Genomic DNA, 24,272 nt, shown 5'->3' with positions numbered 1-24,272 from the left:
ATGACAGGGAAATATGGTGAGAGATGGAAAGTTTTTTTCTTTGTTTTTTTTAACTTTTTTATTTTGTCTTATATACAAGTCATCATACAAGAAATAATGTTTCCTAACTTTACTAACCTAACCTAAATCCATTTTATTTTCGGTTTTGGATGTTTTATTGTAACTCCATAAGTGGTTGCGTAATACTCTGACAACAATGTTCCCAGCAGCGACCTGGGAGTCAGGCCGGGGTCAGACGTGCGAGTAACTCGTATGAGACTCGTACGTCAATACCCGGCACAGCTACAGACACGCGGGACCGGAGTATTCAGCTGCATGTATTTCAATGCAGCTAAATGCTCCGGTCCTGAGTGCTGGTGGCAGTGCTGGGTATTGACATGTGAGACTCGTGCGAGTTCCTCGCACATCTGACCCCGGCCTCAAAGATACATCTAGGGGTTCCCATGCTGTTCCCATTCAATTTCAGCGGTGTTTCCATCCATTTCAGCAATTTTCCTCACCCTCCAGACCTCCTGGCAAGGTCTGCCAGAAAAATGCTTGAGTTTTCCACTGAAATCCATTATGCTTGTTACGCTAAATGAGCACCCGAGCATTATGATTTGCTCGATTCCAGTAATGAGCACATCAGCATTTTAGTGCTCTCTCATCACTATTCCTGAAAAAAAATCTATATTCACAGTTGAACAGCTGGACAATACAGAGATTAATCCGCTGCCAAAGGAAAGCCATGGCTGTGTGACAAATGTAGAGCGTCACACTACATTTTGAAAGTACAGGAAAGCAAGAAAAAGGTGGAGGGGTTTGTATTTTCGTTAAATCCAACTTAAGACCTGATTATGGAGGCCACTGTGCTCTTAGGTACCTTGAGGACTGCAGAAATTTTTTTGTAACCTTGGCCAGATCTGTGCCTTGCCACAATTTTGTCTCCGAGCTCCTTGGTCAGTTCCTTTGACCTCATAATTCTCATTTGGTCTGACATACACTGTGAGCTATGAGGACATAATTTGTAAAGGCACATACAGTTGTGGCCAAAAGTATTGACACCCCTGCAATTCTGTCAGATAATACTCAGTTTCTTCCTGAAAATGATTGCAAACACAAATTCTTTGGTATTATTATCTTCATTTAATTTGCCTTAAATGAAAAAACACAAAAGAGAATGAAGCAAAAAGCAAAACATTGATCATTTCACACAAAACTCCAAAAATGGGCCAGACAAAAGTATTGGCACCCTCAGCTTTATACTTGGTTGCACAACCTTTAGCCAAAATAACTGCGACCAACTGCTTCCGGTAACCATCCATGAGTTTCTTACAAAAATTTTAGACCATTCTTCTTTGGCAAACTGCTCCAGATCCCTGATATTTGAAGGGTGCCTTCTCCAAACTGCCATTTTTAGATCTCTCCACAGGGGTTCTATGGGATTCAGGTCTGGACTCATTGCTGGCCACCTTAGAAGTCTCCAGTGCTTTCTCTCAAACCATTTTCTAGTGCATTTTGAAGTGTGTTTTGGGTCCTTGTCCTGCTGGAAGACCCATGACCTCTGAGGGAGACCAAGCTTTCTCACACTGGGCCCTACATTATGCTGCAAAATTTGTTGGTAGTCTTCAGACTTCATAATGCCATGCACACGGTCAAGCAGTCCAGTGCCAGAGGCAGCAAAGCAACCCCAAAACATCAGGGAACCTCCGCCATGTTTAACTGTAGGGACCGTGTTCTTTTCTTTGCCTCTTTTTTTCTCCTGTAAACTCTATGTTGATGCCTTTGCCCAAAAAGCTCTACTTTTGTCTCATCTGACCAGAGAACATTCTTCCAAAACGTTTTAGGCTTTTTCAGGTAAGTTTTGGCAAACTCCAGCCTGGCTTTTTTATGTCTCGGGGTAAGATGTGGGGTCTTCCTGAGTCTCCTACCATACAGTCCCTTTTCATTCAGACGCCAATGGAGAGTACGGGTTGACAATGTTGTTACCTCGGACTGAAGGGCAGCTTGAACTTGTTTGGATGTTAGTCGAGGTTCTTTATCCAACATCCGCACAATCTTGTGTTGAAATCTCTTGTCAATTTTTCTTTTCCGTCCACATCTAGGGAAGTTAGCCACAGTGCCATGGGCTTTAAACTTCTTGATGACACTGCACATGGTAGACACAGGAACATTCAGGTCTTTGGAGATGGACTTGTAGCCTTGAGCTTGCTCATGCTTCCTCACAATTTGGTTTCTCAAGTCCTCATACAGTTCTTTGGTCTTCTTTCTTTTCTCCATGCTCAATTTGGTACACACAAGGACACAGGACAGAGGTTGAGTCAACTTTAATCCATGTCAACTGGCTGCAAGTGTGATTTAGTTATTGCCAACACCTATTAGGTGCCACAGGTAAGTTACAGGTGCTGTTAATTACACAAATTAGAGAAGCATCACATGATTTTTCGAACAGTGCCAATACTTTTGTCCACCCTCTTTTTTATGTTTGGTGTGGAATTATATCCAATTTGGCTTTAGGACAATTCTTTTTGTGTTTTGTGTTTTTTCATTTAAGACAAATTAAATGAAGATAATAATACCAAAGAATTTGTGTTTGCAATCATTTTCAGGAAGAAACTGAGTATTATCTGACAGAATTGCAGGGGTGTCAATACTTTTGGCCACAACTGTACCTGTCTATAAAAGACCTATCAGTTTATTTAAACACAGCTGGACTCCAATAAAGGAGTACAACCATCTTAAGGAGGATCACAAGGAAATGGACAGGATTTAACTTAAATATGAGTGTCTGAGCAAAGGGTCTGAATACTTATGACCATGTGATATTTCAGTTTTTCTTATTTAATACATTTGCAAAAAATTCTACATTTCCGTTTTTTTCAGTCAAATCTGATTGATTGTAAACTGAGATTTGCACCAACCTTTCATACATCAATCATTGCGTTCTAGGATAAAAAAAAATATATAAATATACATTGTGATGGATTGTTTTACATAATTAGAAATATTATCACAATCAAAATATGCAATGTCAAAAATGTTTCAGTCTGCAAAAACCTATTTTTTCATCAGAACTTTATACAGTACTGTAACATATAATATAATAAAATATAAACAAACCATGGCCAGGAAAAAACGGACAATGACAAAGCTGTAGTAGTTGAAAGTAAATGCCACCGCAACACCGAATATAAACTGGCATGAACTTGTGAACCACATAATTGGTCGTCTTCCCACTCTGGAGATAATGAGAAATAAAAACAAGAAATTTGGTATTGAAACATTAAAGAAAATTAATCCTATCATATTAATATAAAAAAATTATAAACTTAAATGACTTGCTGTCCACATTCTCTTACAGTGAATATTTTAAATTAAAATATAAATAAAAAGCCAACGGTGCTAAGCGCAAAGATAGGGTACAAAGCAGCAAGTATTATGACAAAACCACCAACTTCGTCCAGTGAAAAACACAAAATCTACTAAACTTGCGCTAATAAATGTACCCAACGGTTTTTTTTTCCGTTTTTTTTCGCTCCTTAGTGCTTCATAGCCTGTTACATGACTCATCACGTGACTGTGATGTCACGCAAGGTCCTGCAGTGCTTCTGTACCTTGCAGGCTTGTCTCCTCAGTCGGCGTCTGCCTCTCACACAGGCGGCCGCTGGGATAATTTAGCTGGACGCCCGTTACCGGCTGGGACGGGGTCCTTTACTGCGTCCCTGTTCATCTTCACTTTGGAACACTAGAATACTTTGGGCTATTCACTGCAAACTGAAAGGACCTTCATTCATTCTCCTTTTGAGCAACTATCCTTGGGATTACAGCCTCTTCATGCAATTTGGTGCAATACAAAGGTAAATCCCTCTTTGTTTAGTTTCTGCACCTGATTGTGACAACTGATTAGTTTTCTATGGTTCATTGTTTGTTTGTTTGTTTTTTTAAAGAAAAAGAGAGAAAAGGGGAAAAAAAGAAAAAAAAACCTTGGGTACATTTATTAGCACGAGTTTTCTATAGTAGATTTAATATTTTAAATTAAGCTGCATTTACACTGAACGATTACCATGAGTGAGCATTCTTAATGGGATATGTCAGCAGTAGGTAGTGATGTCGAACCCGTGGATGTTCGAGTACGGCGGATTCGGCCGAACATTTAAAAAAAGTTCGGTTCAGGTACCAGAACGGTACCCGAACTCAAACCCGTAGTCAGAGTCCATTCAGAGGGGGCCCGAACATCCATTGTTTACCACGCTGTCATCTCCTTGACAGCGTGGGAAACACAGGCTTTGATCAGCGGTAAAATTGTTACCATCGGTCAGAGCGCTGTGGTTCCCCCGCTGTCAGATGACAGCATGTGAGGAATCAGCTGTAATCAGCGGTAAAAACGTCACCGCTGGTAACAGGTGTGGACTGATGAGTCCTACTCCGATCATCCTACACCTGCTCTAGATGATAGCAGCAAGAGCAGGTCAGGCTGATGAGAATATTCATCAGCAAGTGTATGTACAATAAATAAAAAAATAACATGGTATTCCCCTCTATTTTTGATAACCACCGCAGGTAAAGCTGACAACTCCAGGCTGCAACCCCCAGCTGTCAGCTTTATATTGGCTGGTTATCAAAAATAGAGGGGTCCCCATGTCAATAAACCATTAATGCCCATGTACCACTATAAAAGACAAAAGATAATAAAACACCATATTCCTCACCTGTCTGACAATAATGCATTTATGGCTATTTCCCACAACGATTCAGATGATTTCAAAATTTGCAACATCAGTGATGTGACCTCTGTCCGCACCAGCCGGTGATTACGCTCCTGCAGTATGTAGTGCTGACATGAGAAAGATCATCAGAGTTCATAGCTAATGATCCCCGGTCACCTCACTTACAGTACTGCTTGCATCGTAGGAAAATTCTCACACAGCGGGCGGTGACGTAAGTGAGGTGACCGGGGTTCGTCAGCTATGAACTCTGGTGACTTTTCTCACGTCAGCTCTGGACACTGGAGGAGCATAATCAGATCCTGTCTCATTGTGTTCCAGATGGCATAGAGAGCGGTTGCATCCCTGATGTGAATGCTCTCCAAATCATCTGGTTCATTATGAGACTTGACCATTAATGGATTATCATTGGATAGGTAAGGAATATGTGGTTTTATTATGTTTTGTCTTTTACAGTAGGATATGGGCATCAATGGATTATCAGCAGAAAGGTGAGTATAACTTTGCTTTTCATTTTTAGTGAATGGGTAAAACAGAGTGGGAAGTTTTTATTTAAAATAAATGAATCTGTCTTTCTTTCAATTAAAGGACTTTATTCTGGCTGTGTATTTTTTACAATATATCCATGGGGTTAGTAATGGGGGCGTCTTATAGAGACCTCTTCATTACTAACTTGTGGGCTTGATGTCAGCTGATATTACAAAGCTGACATCAACCCCACAAATAGTATCCCACTTGCCACTGCACCAGGGCAAGTGGCATTAGCTGGTCAAAGCACCATAATTGATGCAGCTAAAAGATGCGCCTATTCTGGCACGACTGCGGGCTGTTATTTTTAGGCTGAGGAGGGCCAATATCCATGGCCACTTCCCAGTCTGAAAATACCACCCCGCAGCTGTCTGCTTTAGATTAGTGCATGTCTAGGTGTCCGATACAGACTCTGAACTTTACTATTCGGGTTTGCCCATTACTAGTCAGCGGGTTTTTGCTAAGTAACCTGAGGGCAGCAAAAGGTGGGGGCTGAGACACAGATTTCAGTGATGTGTCATTTATTAGGCTGTGTGCTGCTACAACACAATGAGTGTTTTATCAGTAGGAGACTATCACTGCCTGGACTACAGCTCGCATGAGCCCTGGTCCAACTCAGCCCCCAGCACTGATTAGTAGCTTACTATCAATAGACAATGTACATAAAAACACATGGTGTGGGCTGGGTAAGCTTTATGAGCTCTGCTACATCTAAAAACTCTGATTTTATTACAACTGCTGCACCCAGAAAACTAAGTTACACATTGCTGGAATCAGGGTATTTTTGCTACATTACGCTGCTGTAAGGAAGAAGACCGGGCTGCGGGTACCTGTACTGAGCCAGGTCCGGAACTGTCGAGGCTGTGTCCCATGTTGACCAAGGGAAGGAATAGAGGATTGGACAGGTTCCATGACCCGGAAGGAGGGGGCCTGGGTAACCGGAAACAAAGGGGAAAGCATGCGAAGCGAGGCAGAGTTTCCCGCCATCAGGAAGAGTGCAGCACGGTGTGCACTGCACTCCTCACCCCGAGCTGCGACGGACTGCAGGAGTCAGCTCCTGGTATTGTTAGCAGGACAGTGAGAGTAAAGAGTGTCGTGCGCCCAGTGACTGTGAATACTGCGCACGTGCAGAGAAGCAAGGCCCATGCAAAAGACAGTCGGTTGCTCCCCTCTTTACCACAAGGTATTCATCAGCCCCCGTTTAACCCCGGGATTGCTTTGGCTGCATAGGCCCATGGACTAGGTGCTCAACGGGTAAAACCGGAGACCTCCCGTTGCCACCAGAAGATGGATCATCATTCCAGAGATCCTATCTGTGGACATCACGGCGGCCGTTGCCAGTGCTACAGCCTTCATCTGCGGTGGAGGAACATAAAGGACATGATAATTTTGATAATTGGACTGTTATTATTTTACATCTGCTTTTTAACATTTAACGGCCTATCTCTCTGCGAGTTTATTTACCTTTAAATAGTTAAATTTGTTAACCCTTACTCTGCCTCCTTTGCGTCACTGCATTCCACAACCTGCTTACACTGCTCTCAGATGAGGTAGTAAAACCTTGTGATAGATTACCTTGAAAGAAAAAGACTTGTTCATTTAGTGAAATGATGTTTTGTGCATTGATCTTTTGTGCAGCCCAAAAGATAATCGTTCTTGGTGTTAGGGCCACCGCTGGTACTCACCAGCGCGTTCCTGCTCCACGGCGCGTCCCCGCTCCCTGGCGCATCCCTGCTGCTTTCCACCTGGGTTCCCGGCGCGTCTGTGCTTCGCGCTTGCGTGGTGGCATCCTTTCCACCGCAAGGGTCCCTGGGAGCTCTGACCCGGTGGCTCCGCCCCAACATGGCGGCGCCCACCAGGTATTTCTGCACAGCGTCTGCCCAGGTAAGGCGCCTGGTTATCTAATGTGGTGGTGCTAGCGTCCTTGCTGGTGTCCTCTTGGGTCCTTAGGTCCCTGTGTCTCTGCCTTGTCCGTCTGCAGACTTCTGTCTCTCAGCAGCACCTGTTTCACTGTGGCTCTGCCATACCTCTTCGTCCTGTGTCTCTGCCGTACCTGTTACGCTGTGTCTTTACCATACCTCCTCACCCTGTTTCTCTGCCGCACCTGTTTGCCCTGTGTGTCTGCCTACCCACTTGTACTGAACCTCTGCCTTGTCTGCCTGTTTGTGTCTCAGCCGCCTCTGTCTCTTGTGGCTGCTGCAGTCCTTCCGTTCCTGTGTTTCCATTGAACTCTGTGTCCTCCTAGCCGTTTTCTCTTATTGTTACCTTCTTTTTCACTCTTACAGCATCACGCTACTGCCAGCCCCAGGTCCTCCCAGTTTCGCTTGTCTTCTCTACTCCTTCGTTCCTGGTATCCCCTGGCTCATATCAGCTCTCTTTCCTCACCTTGGCTGTCCTCTTTATCATTCCTGTGTTGCCCTACTCGAACCTTTGGCTCCAGCCATTGTGGTTCCATCTCCTCTTAGCCTGCCCCTAACACTCCCTGTATAGGGGGTGGTCTCCACCTGGTCCACTCGCCCTCAGGGGCTCTGGAGCCACAACTCAGAGGGTCCACTTCCGGGTTTTTCTCTAAGTACCCTAACCGTCACAGTATTACCCTACCAGTATAACCAGGCTATGGACCACGCCGGAGCCTCGGCCGCCCAGAAGGAGCTTGTCTATTTGCGGGAGAACCAGACACGCATTATGTCTTTCATGAAATCTATGGACTCTCATCTCTCCGCACTACAGTCCTCTGATCCAGGGAACGCCTCTTAGCTGGCTGGCCTGCAACAGGAGTTGGCCCAGCAGCGAGACACCCAGGCCCATATTCTTACTTATATGTCCTCAGTGGATGACCATTTGCTCTCCTTGCAGTCGACCGCCTCTGCTCCCATTCCAGCTTCGGTCCCTCACCCTCCTCCCCATTTCGCAAAACCACCTCGGTATAACGGTGACCCTAAATTGTGTCGGGGTTTCTTGAATCAATGCCGCCTCTACTTTGAACTCCCGCCTCTGCAATACCCCACAGATTGGGCCAAGGTGGCCTTCATGGTTTCCCACCTGGAGGGGGACGCTTTGGCATGGGTTAACCCCCTCTGGGAGCGCCGACCCCGTGGTCTCCCAGCTGTCAACCTTCCTGGAGACCTTTCGTCGAGTGTTCGATGAGCCGGGTCACAGAGCCTCTGTTTAACCTTCACCAAGGGTCCCTAACTGTAGGCCAGTATGCTATTTGGTTTTGTACCTTGTCTTCCGATTTAGGCTGGAATAACGAGGCTTTGGTGGGAGCCTTCTGGCGAGGTCTTTCAGGGCTAATAAAAGATGAGCTAGCAGGTTGTGACACCCCAACAGCCTTGGAAGATCTAATTTCGTTAGCCACCCGTATTGACCTTCATTTCCAGGAGCGTGCCCATGAGAGAAAGATTCCTCGTGTTACTCCGTCCGCTCACAGACCACTCAGCCCTCGACCTGGGACCTCCTCTTCAGCTTCTGTGCCTGAGCTGATGCAAATAGACCGGCTTAAACTATCCGAACAACGACGTAAGGAAAGATCCATGCAGGGTCTTAGTTTCTACTGCGGGAGTGCCTCCCATCTGCTTCGAGCCTGTCTGGAACGTCCGGAAAACTCCTCCGCGTAGGTCAGGTAAGAGAGGCCTCCCTAGGTGTATGTGATACCTCTCTACCCCTCACTCTGTCCGCCCTGCTGCATGTCGGTGGTAAATGTTTTTCGGTGGCAGCCTATGTAGATTCGGGTGCAGCGGGGAACTTTATTAGGCTTGAGGAGGTCATTAAATTTTCAGTCCCTGTGAGGACCTTGGATAATCCTCGGATCCTCTCGTCCGTGGATGGCAAACCCTTGCAGGAGACCTATTACGCAGGTAACACAAGAGGTGGAACTTCAGGTAGGGGCTCTGCACAAGGATAGAATCGCATTTTATGTTTTAGCTGGTATCTCTCATCCAGTTCTTCTCGGTCTTCCTTGGTTGCGGACTCAAAAGCCCACCTTGGATTTGCATAATGGAAATATTTTGCGCTGGGGGAGTCCTGCCAGGCACGGTGTCTGCTGTTGGTGCATCCTGTAGGTGTTCCCCGTTCTCCCTCTATTCCCTCCGGGTTGCCCTCTGCTTACAGTTCCTTCTCAGATGTCTTTGACAAGAAGGAGGCTGAGAACCTTCCTCTGCACCGACCCTACGACTGCCCAATTGACCTTGTCCCTGGTGCCGTTCTTCCTAGAGGAAGGGTCTATCCTCTCTCACCTGCGGAGACTCAAGCCATGTCAGAGTATGTCCAGGAAAATCTAGCCAGAGGCTTCATTCAGAAATATTCTTCTCCTGCCGGCGCGGGCTTCTTCGTAAAAAAGAAGGATGGCTCTCTTCGTCCATGTATTGATTACAGAGGCCTAAACAACATCACGGTGAAGAACAAATACCCGTTGCCACTTATCCCAGAGCTCTTTGACCGCCTGAGGGGATTGCGAATATTTGCCAAGCTTGACCTGCGTGGAGCCTAGAATCTAGTCCGAATTTGCGCTGGAGATGAATGGAAGATCGCATTCAACACACGTGACGGTCACTATGAGTATTTAGTTATGCTGTTTGGCCTCTGCAACTCTCCTGCGGTATTTCAAGAATTCGTAAATGACATCTTCCGAGATCTCCTCTACTCCAGTATCGTAGTCTACCTGGATGACATCCTCGTCTTTTCTCCAGATTTATCTGCCCACCGAGACGTCAGTCAAGTTTTACAACGCCTTAGGGAGAATCATCTTTTCGCTAAGATGGAAAAGTGCATCTTCGAGCAGTCCTCTTTGCCTTTCCTAGGTTATATTGTCTCAAAGTCTGGCCTGAAGATGATCCCGAGAAAGTATCTGTTGTCCTCAACTGGCCACGTCCTCTTGGAGTAAAAGCAATCCAGCGTTTTCTCGGCTTCGTCAACTATTATAGGCAATTTATCCCTCATTTCTCCTCCTTGACCAAACCTATTTCTGCCCTTGTTCACAAGGGGGTCAACCCCAAACACTGGTCCTCAGAGGCTGAGAACACCTTCCAGACTCTGAAACAAGAATTCGCTACAGCCCCTGTGCTCCACCGCCCGGACGCCAATAAGCCATTTATCCTGAGATCGACGCATTATCTGTTGGAGCAGGAATGGTCCTTTTGCAAAGATCCTCCTCTAGTCACTTGGTCACCTGCGGATTATTCTCTAAAGCTTTCTCCCCTCCCAAATGCAATTATTCCATTGGGGATAGAGAACTACTGGCTTTAAAATTTGCTTTAGAGGAGTGGAGTTACCTTCTTGAAGGGGCCGATCATCCTTTCATCATAGTCATGGACCACAAGAATTTGGCCTACATTCAGTCTGCCCAAAGGCTCAACCCTCGGCAAACCAGGTGGTCCTTGTTCTTTGGACGTTTTGACTTCGAACTCCACTTTCAACCTGGTAATAAGAACATCAAAGCTGATGCCCTATCAAGGTCGTTCCAGCCAGTAGACGTAGAGAAGAAACCAGCACATATAATCGACCCTGCCAGGGTCATCACTGTGGCTCCTCTAAACGTGGTCATCACCCCACCACCTGGCAAAACCTTTGTGTTGGTCTCTGACAGGGTGAGAGTCTTGCGTTGGGGACATTCCTCCAAAGTTGCTGGACATGCCGGAGACAAGAAGACCTTCTCTCTTATCTCCTGCCATTATTGGTGGCCATCGCTTCACCAAGACGTCTTGGATTTTACTGTCTCCTGTCTATCCTGTGCCAGAAACAAAGTCCCCAGGCAGCTACCTTCCGGACTCCTGAATCCGCTGCCTGTACCTTTAGTTCCTTGGAGCCATATTGCTATGGACTTTGTCACTGATTTACTGCTTTCCTCAAGCTGTACCGTTATCTTGGTGGTCATGGATCGGTTTTTCCAAGATGGCCCACTTTGTTCCATTGCCATGCCTGCCTTCAGCCCCCGAGTTGGCGAAGATTTTCCAACACCATGTTTTCTGACTTCACGGCTTCCCACAGCATATTGTGTCAGACCGAGGGGTCCAATTCACCTCCCATTTTTGGAGAGCTCTCTGCGGATTAATGAAGGTAACCCTGGACTTCTATCCAGCCTATCATCCGCAGTCCAACTGTCAAGTGGAGAGAGTCAATCAGGCTCTGACATCTTTTCTCCGTCATTTTTCCAGTGCTCACCAGAATGATTGGGTCTCTCTTCTCCCATGGGCAGAGTTCACCTACAACAATCACCCTAGTGAATCCTCTTCCAAGTCTCCCTTTTTTGTGTTTTTTGGGCAACATCCCGGCATCCCTCTTCCCGTTTCCCCCGCCTCAGGTGTACCAGCAGTGGACTCTCTGTCCTTGGACTTTTCTAAAATTTGGGGGGAGACTAAAGAGGCTCTTGAAAAAGCCAGCAGCAGGATGAAGAGGTACGCTGACAAACGCTTGGATACCCTTCCTTATCATCCAAGTGATAAAGTCTGGCTGTCCTCTCGTTATATCAGGCTTAAGATTCCCTCCCATAAGCTAGGTCCACGCTACATTGGCCCCTTTGTAATCTTGAGTCATATCAATAACGTGGCCTACAAGTTGAGATTGCCTGCATCGCTGCGGATCCCCAATATTTTCCATGTGTCGTTCCTCAAACCAGCAGTCTTCAATCACTTCCATTCTTCTCCTTCTCATTTCCCCCAACCCAGCAGTTCTGATGATACCTTTGAAGTAAAGGATATTTTAGCTATGAGGACAATCAGAGGGAGGACCTTCTTTCTGATTGACTGGAAAGGGTTCGGTCCTGAGGAGAGATCATGGGAGAGATCATGGGAGCCCTGGGAGAACATCAATGCTCCTCATATTATGAGGAGATTCCTCACCAGCCTTAAAAAGAGGGGGAGTAAAGGAGGGGGTACTGTTAGGGCCACCGCTTGTACTCACCAGCGCGTCCCTGCTGCTTTCCACCTGGGTCCCCGGCGCGTCTGTGCTTCGCAAATGCGTGGTGGCATCTTTTCCACTGCAAGGGTCTCTTGGAGCTCTGACCCGGGTGCTCCGCCCCAACATGGCTGCACAGCGTCTGCCCAGGTAAGACACCTGGTTATCAATGCTGTGGTGCTAGCGTCCTTGCTGGCGTCCTCTTAGGTCCTCAGGTCCCTGTGTCTCTGCCTTGTCCGTCTGCAGACTCCTGTGTCTCAGCAGCACCTGTTTCGCTGTGTCTCTGCCATACCTCTTTGTCCTGTGTCTCTGCCGTACCTGTTACAGTCTGTGTCGCTGCCATACCTCCTCGCCCTGTGTCTCTGCCTACCCGCTTGTCTGCCTGTTTGTGTCTCAGCCACCTCTGTCTCCTGCGGTTGCTGCAGTCCTTCCGTTCCTGTGTTTCTGTTGATCTCTGTGTCCTCCTAGCCATTTCCTCTTATTATTACCTTCTTTTTCTTTCTTACAGCATCACGCCACTGCCAGCCCCAGGTCCTCCCGGTTTCGCTTGTCTTCTCTACTCCTTGGTTCCTGGTATCCCCTGGCTCATATCAGCTCTCTTTCCTCACCTCTGCCCTCCTCTTTATCCTTCCTGTATTGCCCTACTCGGCCCTTTGGCTCCAGCCATTGGGGTTCCATCTCCCCTGGGCCTGCCCCTAACATTCCCTGTATAGGGGGTGGTCTTCACCTGGTCCGCTCGCCCTCAGGGGCTCTGGAGCCACGACCCAGAGGGTCCACTTCCGGGTTTTTCTCTAAGTACCCTACCAGTCACAGTATTACTGTAACACTGGGCTATACATCGTCTGGGGTAAACAGAACCCGAGGTACCGATCACAATGGTAGCCTGTATGCACTGAGTGATCTGCTACTGAGTGTAAATAGTTAACCATATTCTATTAAATAATTGCCGATTAGCAAATGTTTATCGATCTGCTGTCAGAAATTCTGTGTAAATGGACCTTTAGACATTCCCAACAGTTGGATGTGTTTGGTAAGTATTAAGATCTGTCAGGGTCTCCGGCATCGTTCCTGCCTAGGAGATAAACTTTTCTATCCTTATTTTAGGTGATTTATATCAATGACAAGATTCTCTTCTTTGCTAAAATTATTGTATTATTTCAAACACCTGGGATCACTTCTCTAAACGATGGACTATAGGTTGATAGGACTTAGTCCCCAAAACTAGTAGTTGACTAGTTGTAACTGAACATTTTAAATATTCATAAAATGAATGTCTCCAAAGTGGAAATTTCCATTAACAAAATAGCCTCCAGAAAAACTTGAGCAACCTGCACACAGAATTGGCAAATTAAGAATGTTGGTGAAATTAATTTATTGTGACATTCTAAGAAAAACCTGTTGGTCTTTGCACTTTTGTAGTCCAGTCTTTTGAGAGTCATAAAATGTTGGCTCCATTTGGTTTGCTGATGTACCCGAGATGGCTTCATTCAGTGCTGGCTGTTAAATATTAATAATCCGTTAATTTCTTATAAGACCCAGTTCTGTAGAATGCTTTAGCTTACATGACATAGGCTATTTTTAAGCTTGGCTCATGGTAGAAAGACAGCTCCATATATGTAGAGACCACGTGCTTTAGGAGACGTATATAATTCATGGCTAACTGTAGAGAGGGCTCCTCTTCTTCCCTCACCATCATGAGAGACAGACGCAAGATGACATGACATAACAGCTGGTATATTACTTGACGGCGATGTGAGAAGCCGAACTGAGACACAGCAGCCATTTGCTATTCAGGATCTCGGAGAGAAGAAGAATACATGTTGCTTTTGCCATTTGGGATCTCAGAGCATGATCTAATGGACAATTTCTCTTTCACCTATTTTTATTCACCTGTTTTTCTGTAATAACCTTTCTTTGATGGAAGAAACCAAATAAACCACTATATTTTTATCTGGTAACTAGTCCTGAGTATTTTACAGGATATGCATTATTTTACACTGGCAAACACTTCAAAGGTAACTTATATTTATATGTAAACATGTTTCTGCAATTACTGTGAACTTGTGTGTAACTCATTGCTTCCTAATTTCCTGGTGACATTTGAAATCTTGTGATTTTTTTTAAAGAAGATCCTTAAAATCAAGCATATCACAGCAGTTGGTTACCCATATACATTCTGCTTAACCCCTTAACGACCAGAGTTATTTTTGTTTTTGCATTTTTATTTTTTGTTCCCCTTCTTCCCAGAGCCACAACTTTTTTTATTTTTTTGTCAAAATGGCCATATGAGGGTTTGTTTTTTTGTGGGATGAGATGTATTTTTGAAACACATCATTGGTTTTAACATACTGTGTACTGGAAAACAGGGAAGAAAAATCCAAGCGTGATGAAATTTCAAAAAAAGTTCAATCTGACAGTTACTTTTTGTTTTTACGATGTTCACTAAATGCTCAAACAGACCAGCCATTATGATTCTCCAGGTCATTACGAGTTCATAGACACTAAACATGTCTAGGTTCTTTTTTATTTACGTGGTGAAAAAAAATTCCAAAGTTTGTTAAAAAAAAAAAATTGCATAATTTTCCAATACTCATAGTGTCTTCATTTTTCATAATCTCGGGTTGGTTGAGGTAATATTTTTTTTGCGCGCCCAGCTGACATTTTTAATAATAAAATTTTGGTGCAGTTACGATCTTTTGATCACTCGTTACTGCATTTTAATGCAATGTTGCGGCAACCAAAAAAAAGCAAATCTGGCGTTTTTACATTGTTTTCTCGTTGCACCGTTTAACGATCAGGTTAATGCTTTATATTGATAGATTGGGTGATTCTGAATGGGGCGATACCAAATATGTGTGTGTTTGATTTTTTTATTAGGCTGGAGTCACACACAACCATTAAAAATTCAGACCGATTTTAATGGTATGAAATTGCGCAAAGATTTCTTGTCCAAGGATCCGTCTGTCATTAGAATTTCCGGTGATGAACCGATTTTATTCGCATCTAAGCATCAAAATGACATCCAATGCCAATGCCTGATGCTCTTTCCTGTTGACCTGGAGAAGTTTTGCGATTTAATCGCAAGTCACACGAGTGGTGCGTTTTCAATGCGATTTTTAATCGCATCCATAGACTTGCATTGGCGAATCCGTTCCGAAAATCAGTGACAATCGCAGCATGGTGCGATTGTCTCGGTCCGAGGAACGGATCCGATAAAAAAACGCATGATGGGAGCAGCAACATAGAATAACATTGGGACGAATGCAATGCGGTTTTTTATCGCATTGCATTCGTCCGATTTTATCGCTAGTGTGACTCCGGCCTTATTGTTTTATTTTGAATGGGGTGAAAGGGGTGGTGATTTAAACTTTTATTATTTTATTTTTTTAATATTTTTAAAAACACTTTTTTTTTTACTTTTGGCATGCGTCAATAGTCTCCATTAGAGATGAGCAACTTTGCCTTTTTTCGGGTCGAGTCGAGTTTCATGAAACCCGACTTTCGCAATCAGCCGATTATCATGAAAAGTCGAAGGCCGACTGAAACACGAAACCCAATGCAAGTCAATGGGGAAGAAAAGTCGGCAGTGAGTGGACGACAGGAAACCCACCTACAGTGCCCATTTTAATGCCAAAAACATCAATTCTTATTACTTAAGCTTGTCAACCTTAATTTACTTTATAATAATAGTTAGGCATTGAAAATTGGGGGTTATTTGGCTAAAGTTGTGGGGGGGGTAGGGCTGGCTCCAGATTTTCGTGGGCCCAGGGCCAAAGAGTGTCAATAGGCTCCTTTAACACATGCCACAATTCATGATCCTCTGATACGGCAGAGAAATAGCGGTATAGTACAATGAAAAATACTTCACTTCTTACATCACATGACTGATATCCATTTTAAATTCTCCAATAGCTCCAAAAACGGACAGTATATTACTCCATACAGTATTATGGCCACCGCATAGTGCGCCATACAGAGTAATGAGGCCCATATATATCTCCATACAGAATCATTGGTCCCATATAATGTTCGATACAGTATATGATGAGCTCCACATAATGCTACAGTATATGTTGGTCCTCATGGATGAAGCTCCACTGTCTTATGGGCCCAAATAGTGCTCCATATATAATGGGCCCCATTTCTAATGCTCCAGCATATAATGGGCCCTGTAAATGCTGCTCCAGTGTCTGATGTCCCCCATTTGGAAAGCTCCAGCATATGATGGGCCTCACAGATGATGCGCTAGTGTACGATTGGTCCAAATAATGCTCCATATATAATGGGCCCCATTTCTAAGCCAGCATTTGACGACTCAGTGCTTGCATTTTTTGAAACTTCACAAGAGGAGGGCATATTAGCTGGAGTCTGTTTCGGCAATGTAAGCCAAAACCAGTTCCTGATGCTCCGGCTTTAAAAGCGGTTAACCTACTCCCAGAAAAGGTAGCCTTCCAGGCGTTCCGGAGCCAGACCATGATGCAGGCTCAACACCTCCTGCCTTAGCTGCTATTGTGCTTTTGCCACTACCAGCAGATGCACCACCACCATCAGTACCAGCTGGCCCCCCCACACCCACGTCCGCAGCCTCTTCCACCATACTTCCAAATTTTGGAGAAAATGTACCCAAAATAACATCAGATATATGGTACTGTATCAGAAGTGTACAGCTCTATACAGTCAAAGGATAATTGTCAATCTCCCTATATATTTCATGAGTCACACAGACGCTCACAGGCTCAGTATGGATTAGACAAGAATATAAAAAGTAGAAAAAAGCTACAGTATCATCAGATAGCAGGTAGATATAGTATAGTTTAAACATTCTAAATCTCCGTATATATTTCAGGAGGCAGACACAGACGCTCTCAGGCTCAGTATGGATTACAACACAATATAAAAAGCCGTAAAATGGTAATGGATCTGAAGCCTACAGCTGTTATCATTGAGTCACCGTAGGAGGCAAAAACAGAAATGCTAGCTAAGTCCAGAAAACCAGAGAGGTTGGCAGCTATCGGATTGCACACCCCTGAACCTATCAACACAACTAGCAGTAGCCGTGGGGGGTTCCTACGATGCCCTAGACCCCTCGATCACAGCCGGAGAATTAAATAGCGTAAAGACAGAAAGGGAAATCTAAACTGCCCCAGAGCAGACCCAAAGCAAAAGGCAGCCCCCCACATATAATGACGGTGAAGCAAGAAGAAAGAACACAACACAGACAGAAAGATAGACTGAGCAAAGACGGGGCCCAAGCTAACTAGATAGGAAAGAACAGGAAGGCTGCTGTCTGCAATCTGTGAAAAACCCTATGAAAATAAGAGCCAACAGACTGACAGTGAAAAAGGCCCTGAAGACGCTAGGCTTCAAAAAGACTATGTCAGTACTCAGGAATATTCTGAAGACAGAGCAACCGGCAAAAGGAGAATCAGCTCACCCCAGCAGGGAATGGCAGAATCCAGAAAAGCAAGGCAAACAAAAACAAAACACAAATGCTAAAAGGCAAAGCAGAAAACTTAGCTTTAGAGGAGCAGGAATCAGACTGGTTTCCTAGAAGTCCACAGAGAAATCACCCGCAGGGCAGAAGGGCGTCGGCAGCCTTATATCCAGTCCGTGACTCCACTCAGCCAGTCATCATCATTAAGCTCAGGTGCCTGATAATCAGGCTCATTACCTTCCTTTACCAGAATAGGGAGTTCACCAGACCTCAGTGACGAAGGGGAAAATGAACTCACAACAGTACCTCCCCCTTGAGGAGGGGTCACCGAACCCTCAACCACGCCACCAGGGCGATCAGGGTGAGCCCGATGAAAGGCACGCACCAATCTTTTGGCATGAATTTCAGAGGCAGAGACCCAGGAATTATCCTCCTGACCATAACCCTTCCACTTAACCAAATACTGGAGTCTCCGTCTAGCCAGATGGGAATCCAGTATTTTCTCTACCTCATATTCCATGTTACCTTCAACCAATACAGGGTCCGGAGGTGCCACCCCAGGAACAACTGGTTCAACAAACCTCTTCAACAAGGACTTATGGAACACATTATGGATTTTAAATGTGACAGGGAGAGCCAAACGAAAAGAGACCGGATTAATAATCTCCAAAATCTTGTAAGGTCCAATAAATCTAGGCTTAAACTTAGGAGAAGCCACCTTCATAGCAATATTTTTTGATGATAACCACACCATATCACCAATCTTAAACTGGGGACCAATGGTCCTATGTCGATTGGAAAACCGCTGGGCCTTTTCCTGGGAGAGAGATAACTTATCCACCACTTGGTCCCAGATTTGGTGCATTCTCTCCACCACAGTGTCAACACCTGGGCAGGCAGAAGGCTCCACCTGCCCTGAAGAAAATCAAGGATGAAACCCAAAGTTACAAAAAAAAGGTGACATCAAAGTGGCAGAACTAGCTCTATTATTTAAAGCAAATTCGGCCAAGGGCAAAAATGAAACCCAATCATCCTGATCAGCGGAAATAAAACATCTCAAATACGACTCCAAGGTCTGGTTTGTTCTCTCTGTCTGCCCATTGGTCTGAGGGTGAAAAGCAGAGGAGAAGGACAACTGAATTCCCAGCTTGGAACAGAAAGTCCTCCAAAATCTAGACACAAACTGAACTCCTCTGTCAGATACAATGTTCTCAGGAATCCCGTGCAAGCGAACCACCTGTTGCAAAAACAGGGGCACCAACTCAGAGGAAGATGGCAACTTAGGGAGTGGTACAAGATGAACCATCTTAGAGAACCTATCACAAATCACCCAAATAGCTGTCATTCTTTGAGAGACCGGCATATCAGAGATGAAATCCATTGAAATATGGGTCCATGGCCTCCTGGGGACCGGCAAAGGCATCAACAACCCACTACAGCGAGAACAAGATTTAGACCGGGAGCAAGTCCCACAGGACTGCACAAAATTCCTGACATCATGAGACAAGGTGGGCCACCAAAAAGAGCGACTCACCAGATCTCTAGTACCAAAAATACCTGGATGACCAGCCAATGCAGAGCAATGAACTTCAGACATCACTCTCTTCTTCCACTGGTCAGGAACATACAACTTTCCACTGGGACAACGCTCAGGTTTGTCGTCCTGGAACTCTTGCAGAGCAAGTCTCAAATCAGGCGAGATGGCAGAAAGAACTACCCCTTCGCCTAAGATGGTAGCAGGCTTGGTCACCACAGGAGAATCAGCAAAGAAGCTCCTAGAGAGGGCGTCTGCCTTGACATTCTTAGTTCCAGGAAGAAAAGAGACCACAAAATCAAAACGTGTAAAAAACAAGGCCCACCTAGCCTGTCTAGGGTTCAAGCGTTTAGCCGACTCTAGGTAAATCAAATTCTTGTGGTCAGTGAGGACCACAACTTGATGTTTAGCTCCCTCCAACCAATGTCTCCACTCCTCAAATGCCCATTTCATGGCCAACAGTTCCCGATTCCCCACATCATAGTTACGTTCAGATGGAGAGAACTTTCGGGAAAAGAAAGCACAGGGATTCATTTTAGATGTTACAGGATCCTTTTGGGACAAAACAGCTCCTGCACCAATCTCAGAAGCATCCACCTCTACCTGGAACGGGAGTGAGACATCAGGTTGCTGCAAAACCGGGGCGGAGGTAAATCTTCGCTTCAGCTCCTGAAAGGAAGCAACAGCCTCCGGAGACCAATTCAACACATCAGCACCCTTCTTAGTCAGATCAGTCAATGACTTGGCAATACTAGAAAATGTTGCTATAAATTTCCGATAAAAATTAGCAAAACCCAAAAACTTCTGGAGGGCCTTCAAAGAAGTGGGCTGAACCCAATCATAAATGGCCTGTACCTTGGCCGGGTCCATTTCAATAGTTAATGGAGACAAAATAAATCCCAAAAATGAAATCCACTGTACTCCAAAAAGGCATTTTGACCCTTTGACATACAGGGAATTCTCCCTCAAGATCTGGAACACAGTCCGAATATGTTCCACATGAGAATCCCAATCCTTGGAGAAGATCAAAATATCATCCAGATAGATAATCAAAAATTTATCGACAAAGTCTCGGAAAATATCGTTCATGAAGCACTGGAAGACAGAAGGGGCATTTGTAAGCCCAAAAGGCATCACCAGGTACTCAAAATGTCCCTCCGGAGTATTAAACGCCGTCTTCCATTCATCCCCATGCTTAATGCGGATAAGATTATACGCCCCCCTGAGGTCAAGCTTGGTAAACCAGCAAGCACCTCTAACTCTAGAGAATAGATCCGAAATCAGGGGTAACGGATACTGATATTTAATAGTAATTTTGTTGAGGGCACGATAATCAATACAAGGCCTTAAAGAACCATCCTTTTTGGCCACAAAAAAAAACCCGGCACCTAAGGGTGAAGAGGATGGTCTGATATGACCCTTCTCCAACGCCTCCTTAATATAGGACCGCATAGCCTCGTGCTCGGGTACAGATAAATTGAAGAGCCGACCCTTGGGAAATTTACACCCGGGCTCAGTTCAATTGCACAGTCATAACTCCTATGAGGAGGCAAGGACGCAGACTCATTCTCACTAAATACATCATAAAAGTCCGCCAAATAGTCAGGAACATCATGCGACTGAGGAGAGGTGGAAAAAACCGGAGCCTCACTACAGGCACACCGATAACCCCAACTCACCACAGACAAAGATTTCCAATCCAAGACTGGATTATGAATTTGCAAACAGGGAAACCCCCAGAACAACGGCATCATGCAGACCATGCAACACCAAAAATCTGCAATTTACTTGATGGTCTGGGGCGACCCGCATGACCACCTGGGTCCAAAACTGAGGTTTATTTTTCGCCAAAGGAGTAGCATCAATCCCCCTCAAAGGGATAGGCGTCTGCAGAGGTGTCATCGGAAATCCACAACGTTTAGCAAAATACAAGTCCATTAGGTTTAGCGCTGCTCCCGAATCCACAAAAGCCTTGGCGGAAAATGTGGACAGGGAGCAGATCAGAGTAATTACCAGAAGAAACTTAGGTTGAACACCACCAACAGAAAACGTGTGTGCAAAGCGTTTCTCTCGTTTAGGACAAACAGAAATAATATGCGAGGCATCTCCACAGAAAAAACACAGCTTATTACGCCTTCTGAACTCCTGACGTTGCGCCTTAGACAAAACTCTATCACATTGCATAGGTTCAGACGTCTGTTCTACCGGTGGCAACACCTCTCGTGCAATCCTGCGTTCACGTAAACGCCGATCAACCTGAATGGCTAATGACATAGAATCGTCCAGACCAGAGGGAACAGGAAATCCCACCATAGTATCTTTTACGGCTTCTGACAAACCCTTCCGAAAGAGAGCAGCCAAGGCATTATCATTCCAGGTAGTAAGGACCGCCCACTTTCGGAACTTTTGACAGTACAACTCTGCGGAATCTCGACCCTGGTTCAATGCCAACAGGGTCTTTTCAGCCTGATCAATAGCATTAGGTTCGTCATACAACAACCCCAAGGCTTGAAAGAATGCGTTCACATTAGTCAGAATAGGATCATCTGGTTTCAAAGAAAACGCCCAATCCTGGGGATCGCCACGCAGCAAAGAGATGACAATTTTAACCTGCTGCGCGGAGCTCCCTGACGAGTTAGGCTTCAAGGCAAAAAATAATTTACAATTATTTTTGAAGCTCAAAAATTTAGATCGATCCCCAAAAAATACATCAGGTGTAGGGATCTTTGGTTCAACAGCATGCGAATGAGCAAGGTAGGCGGAAATTCCCCGCACTTCCGCAGCGAGCTGCTCCACATGATCAGACAATTGCTTTATCTCCATTGAGAGAAAAAAAAAATTCCCCCTACGGCCTCAGAGATATAGAGGAAAGAATATACACACTCTTTTTTTTTTTTTTTTAAACACAATTCTTTCCTGCTATTGAGTACCCTAGGATCTGTGGTATGGCGGGTGATTCTGTTATGATTGAGTCACCGTAGGAGGCAAAAACAGAAATGCTAGCTAAGTCCAGAAAACCAGAGAGGTTGGCAGCTATCGGATTGCACACCCCTGAACCTATCAACACAACTAGCAGTAGCCGTGGGGGGTTCCTACGATGCCCTAGACCCCTCGATCACAGCCGGAGAATTAAATAGCCTAAAGACAGAAAGGGAAATCTAAACTGCCCCAGAGCAGACCCAAAGCAAAAGGCAGCCCCCCACATATAATGACGGTGAAGCAAGAAGAAAGAACACAACACAGACAGAAAGATAGACTGAGCAAAGACGGGGCCCAAGCTAACTAGATAGGAAAGGACAGGAAGGCTGCTGTCTGCAATCCGTGAAAAACCCTATGAAAATAAGAGCCAACAGACTGACAGTGAAAAAGGCCCTGAAGACGCTAGGCTTCAAAAAGACTATGTCAGTACTCAGGAATATTCTGAAGACAGAGCAACCGGCAAAAGGAGAATCAGCTCACCCCAGCAGGGAATGGCAGAATCCAGAAAAGCAAGGCAAACAAAAACAAAACACAAATGCTAAAAGGCAAAGCAGAAAACTTAGCTTTAGAGGAGCAGGAATCAGACTGGTTTCCTAGAAGTCCACAGAGAAATCACCCGCAGGGCATAAGGGCGTCGGCAGCCTTATATCCAGTCCGTGACTCCACTCAGCCAGTCATCATCATTAAGCTCAGGTGCCTGATAATCAGGCTCATTACCTTCCTTTACCAGAATAGGGAGTTCACCAGACCTCAGTGACGAAGGGGAAAATGAACTCACAACATACAGCTGTATACAGTGTAGGGGTCATTGTCAATCTCAGTATTTATTTCCACAGTCAGAAACAGACTCTCACTTGGTCAGTTTGGATTAGACCAGAATATAAAAAGCAGTAAATGGGTAATGTATCACAAGCGTAGCGCTGCATACAGTGTTGGGGTAATTTTAAAATCTACATATAAATTGCAGGAGTAACCCACAGACTCTCACACGCTCAGGATGGATCACACCACAATATAAAAAGAAGATCCGCAAGAAATAATCACACATGTGGGGCAATGTTCCAGGTGTCAATGATACACTTAGAGTGGTGGGTGGAGGAGGACTTCCTGGCAGAAAGGTTACAGTATCACCAGATACCAGGTATATATAGCACAGTTTAAAAATGTACGTCTATATATCAGGAGTAGTGTTGAGCCACCCCGCTAGTGTTCGAGTTCGGTTTGCCGAACAGGAGGCAAGTTTGTCGAATGTTCATCGAACGTTCGACGAACATCGTCGAACCCCATTGAAAACAATGGCAGGCAAACACAAACTCATACAAACACATAGAAAACAATTACAAAACACCTTAAAAGGTGTCCCAAAGCAGACAAAATGCTCAGAAGACACAAATAACATATGGAAAAGGGAAACTACATATAGAAAAGAGGTGGAGGAGTAAAAGGAGGAGGAGGAGACACAGATATAGGCATGTCATGCTCTTATAAAGTCAAGAAAGGCTGGAATAAAAATCTAAAATAAAAAAAAATCTAAAATTCTAAAATCGAAGACGATCATATACCGTCGGACTTCCCACCATAAATTATGCCAACTGACGATCGGGCGGCGTTATTCCCACGACCCTCCGAACAGCGTCCATGAAGGCAAAGTGTTTGGTTTCCGGGGTCAGTATGGTTGCAAAGCTGAACCTTAAAGGAATGTCCAGAAGGGCACCACCAGGCGTGGAGCCTGTGGCTTAATTGGACTCCACATGGGCAACCTCAACCATGCCAGCCACGGAAAGGATGGACAGATTACAAGCTTTGTTGATTCTGTGGGTGGTGGTGCTTGGCCGTTTTTATTTGTGCTAGCGATTTGTCAGATTAATTCCGTTAATGAACGAGACTCCGGCATGCCCCCGCGGTCCGCGTCCAGCTTACTAGAGGGACACGCGAGGCTCTGGCACGCGAGAGCGAGCAATAACAGGTCTGTCATGCCCTTACATGTCCGGGGCTGCATGCGCGCTACACTGAAAGGACCAGCGTGTGTTGCTTACAGGTGCGGATAACCCGCTGAACCCCGTTAGTGATGGGGATCTGGGATTCCAATTCTTCCCCGTGAACGATGATTTCCCAGTAAGTGCAGGTCAACCAGAATTCCGGAATTAGGCCTAACCGGCATTCCAGAAAGAATGTGAAAAAATTAAGTGTCCAAACCACAGGT

The 24,272-nt window shown here is 45.1% G+C and overlaps 1 protein-coding gene across 1 annotated transcript in view; it reads right to left on the bottom strand.

Annotated features, from left to right (window-relative positions):
* Positions 1 to 24,272, bottom strand: part of SLC22A16 (solute carrier family 22 member 16) — a 165,560-nt gene that overhangs the window by 12,363 nt on the left and 128,925 nt on the right. The window contains exon 3 of the mRNA XM_073576007.1: positions 3,100 to 3,217. Within this exon, the coding sequence (XP_073432108.1) occupies positions 3,100 to 3,217 (118 nt within the window). The remainder of the gene's footprint in view (positions 1 to 3,099; positions 3,218 to 24,272) is intronic.

This window comes from Dendrobates tinctorius, unplaced genomic scaffold (assembly GCF_039654945.1).
Source record: "Dendrobates tinctorius isolate UK_male_01 unplaced genomic scaffold, ASM3965494v1 ptg000046l, whole genome shotgun sequence".
Taxonomy (NCBI): Eukaryota; Metazoa; Chordata; class Amphibia; order Anura; family Dendrobatidae; genus Dendrobates; species Dendrobates tinctorius.
This window is presented reverse-complemented; position numbering and strand designations above follow the sequence as displayed.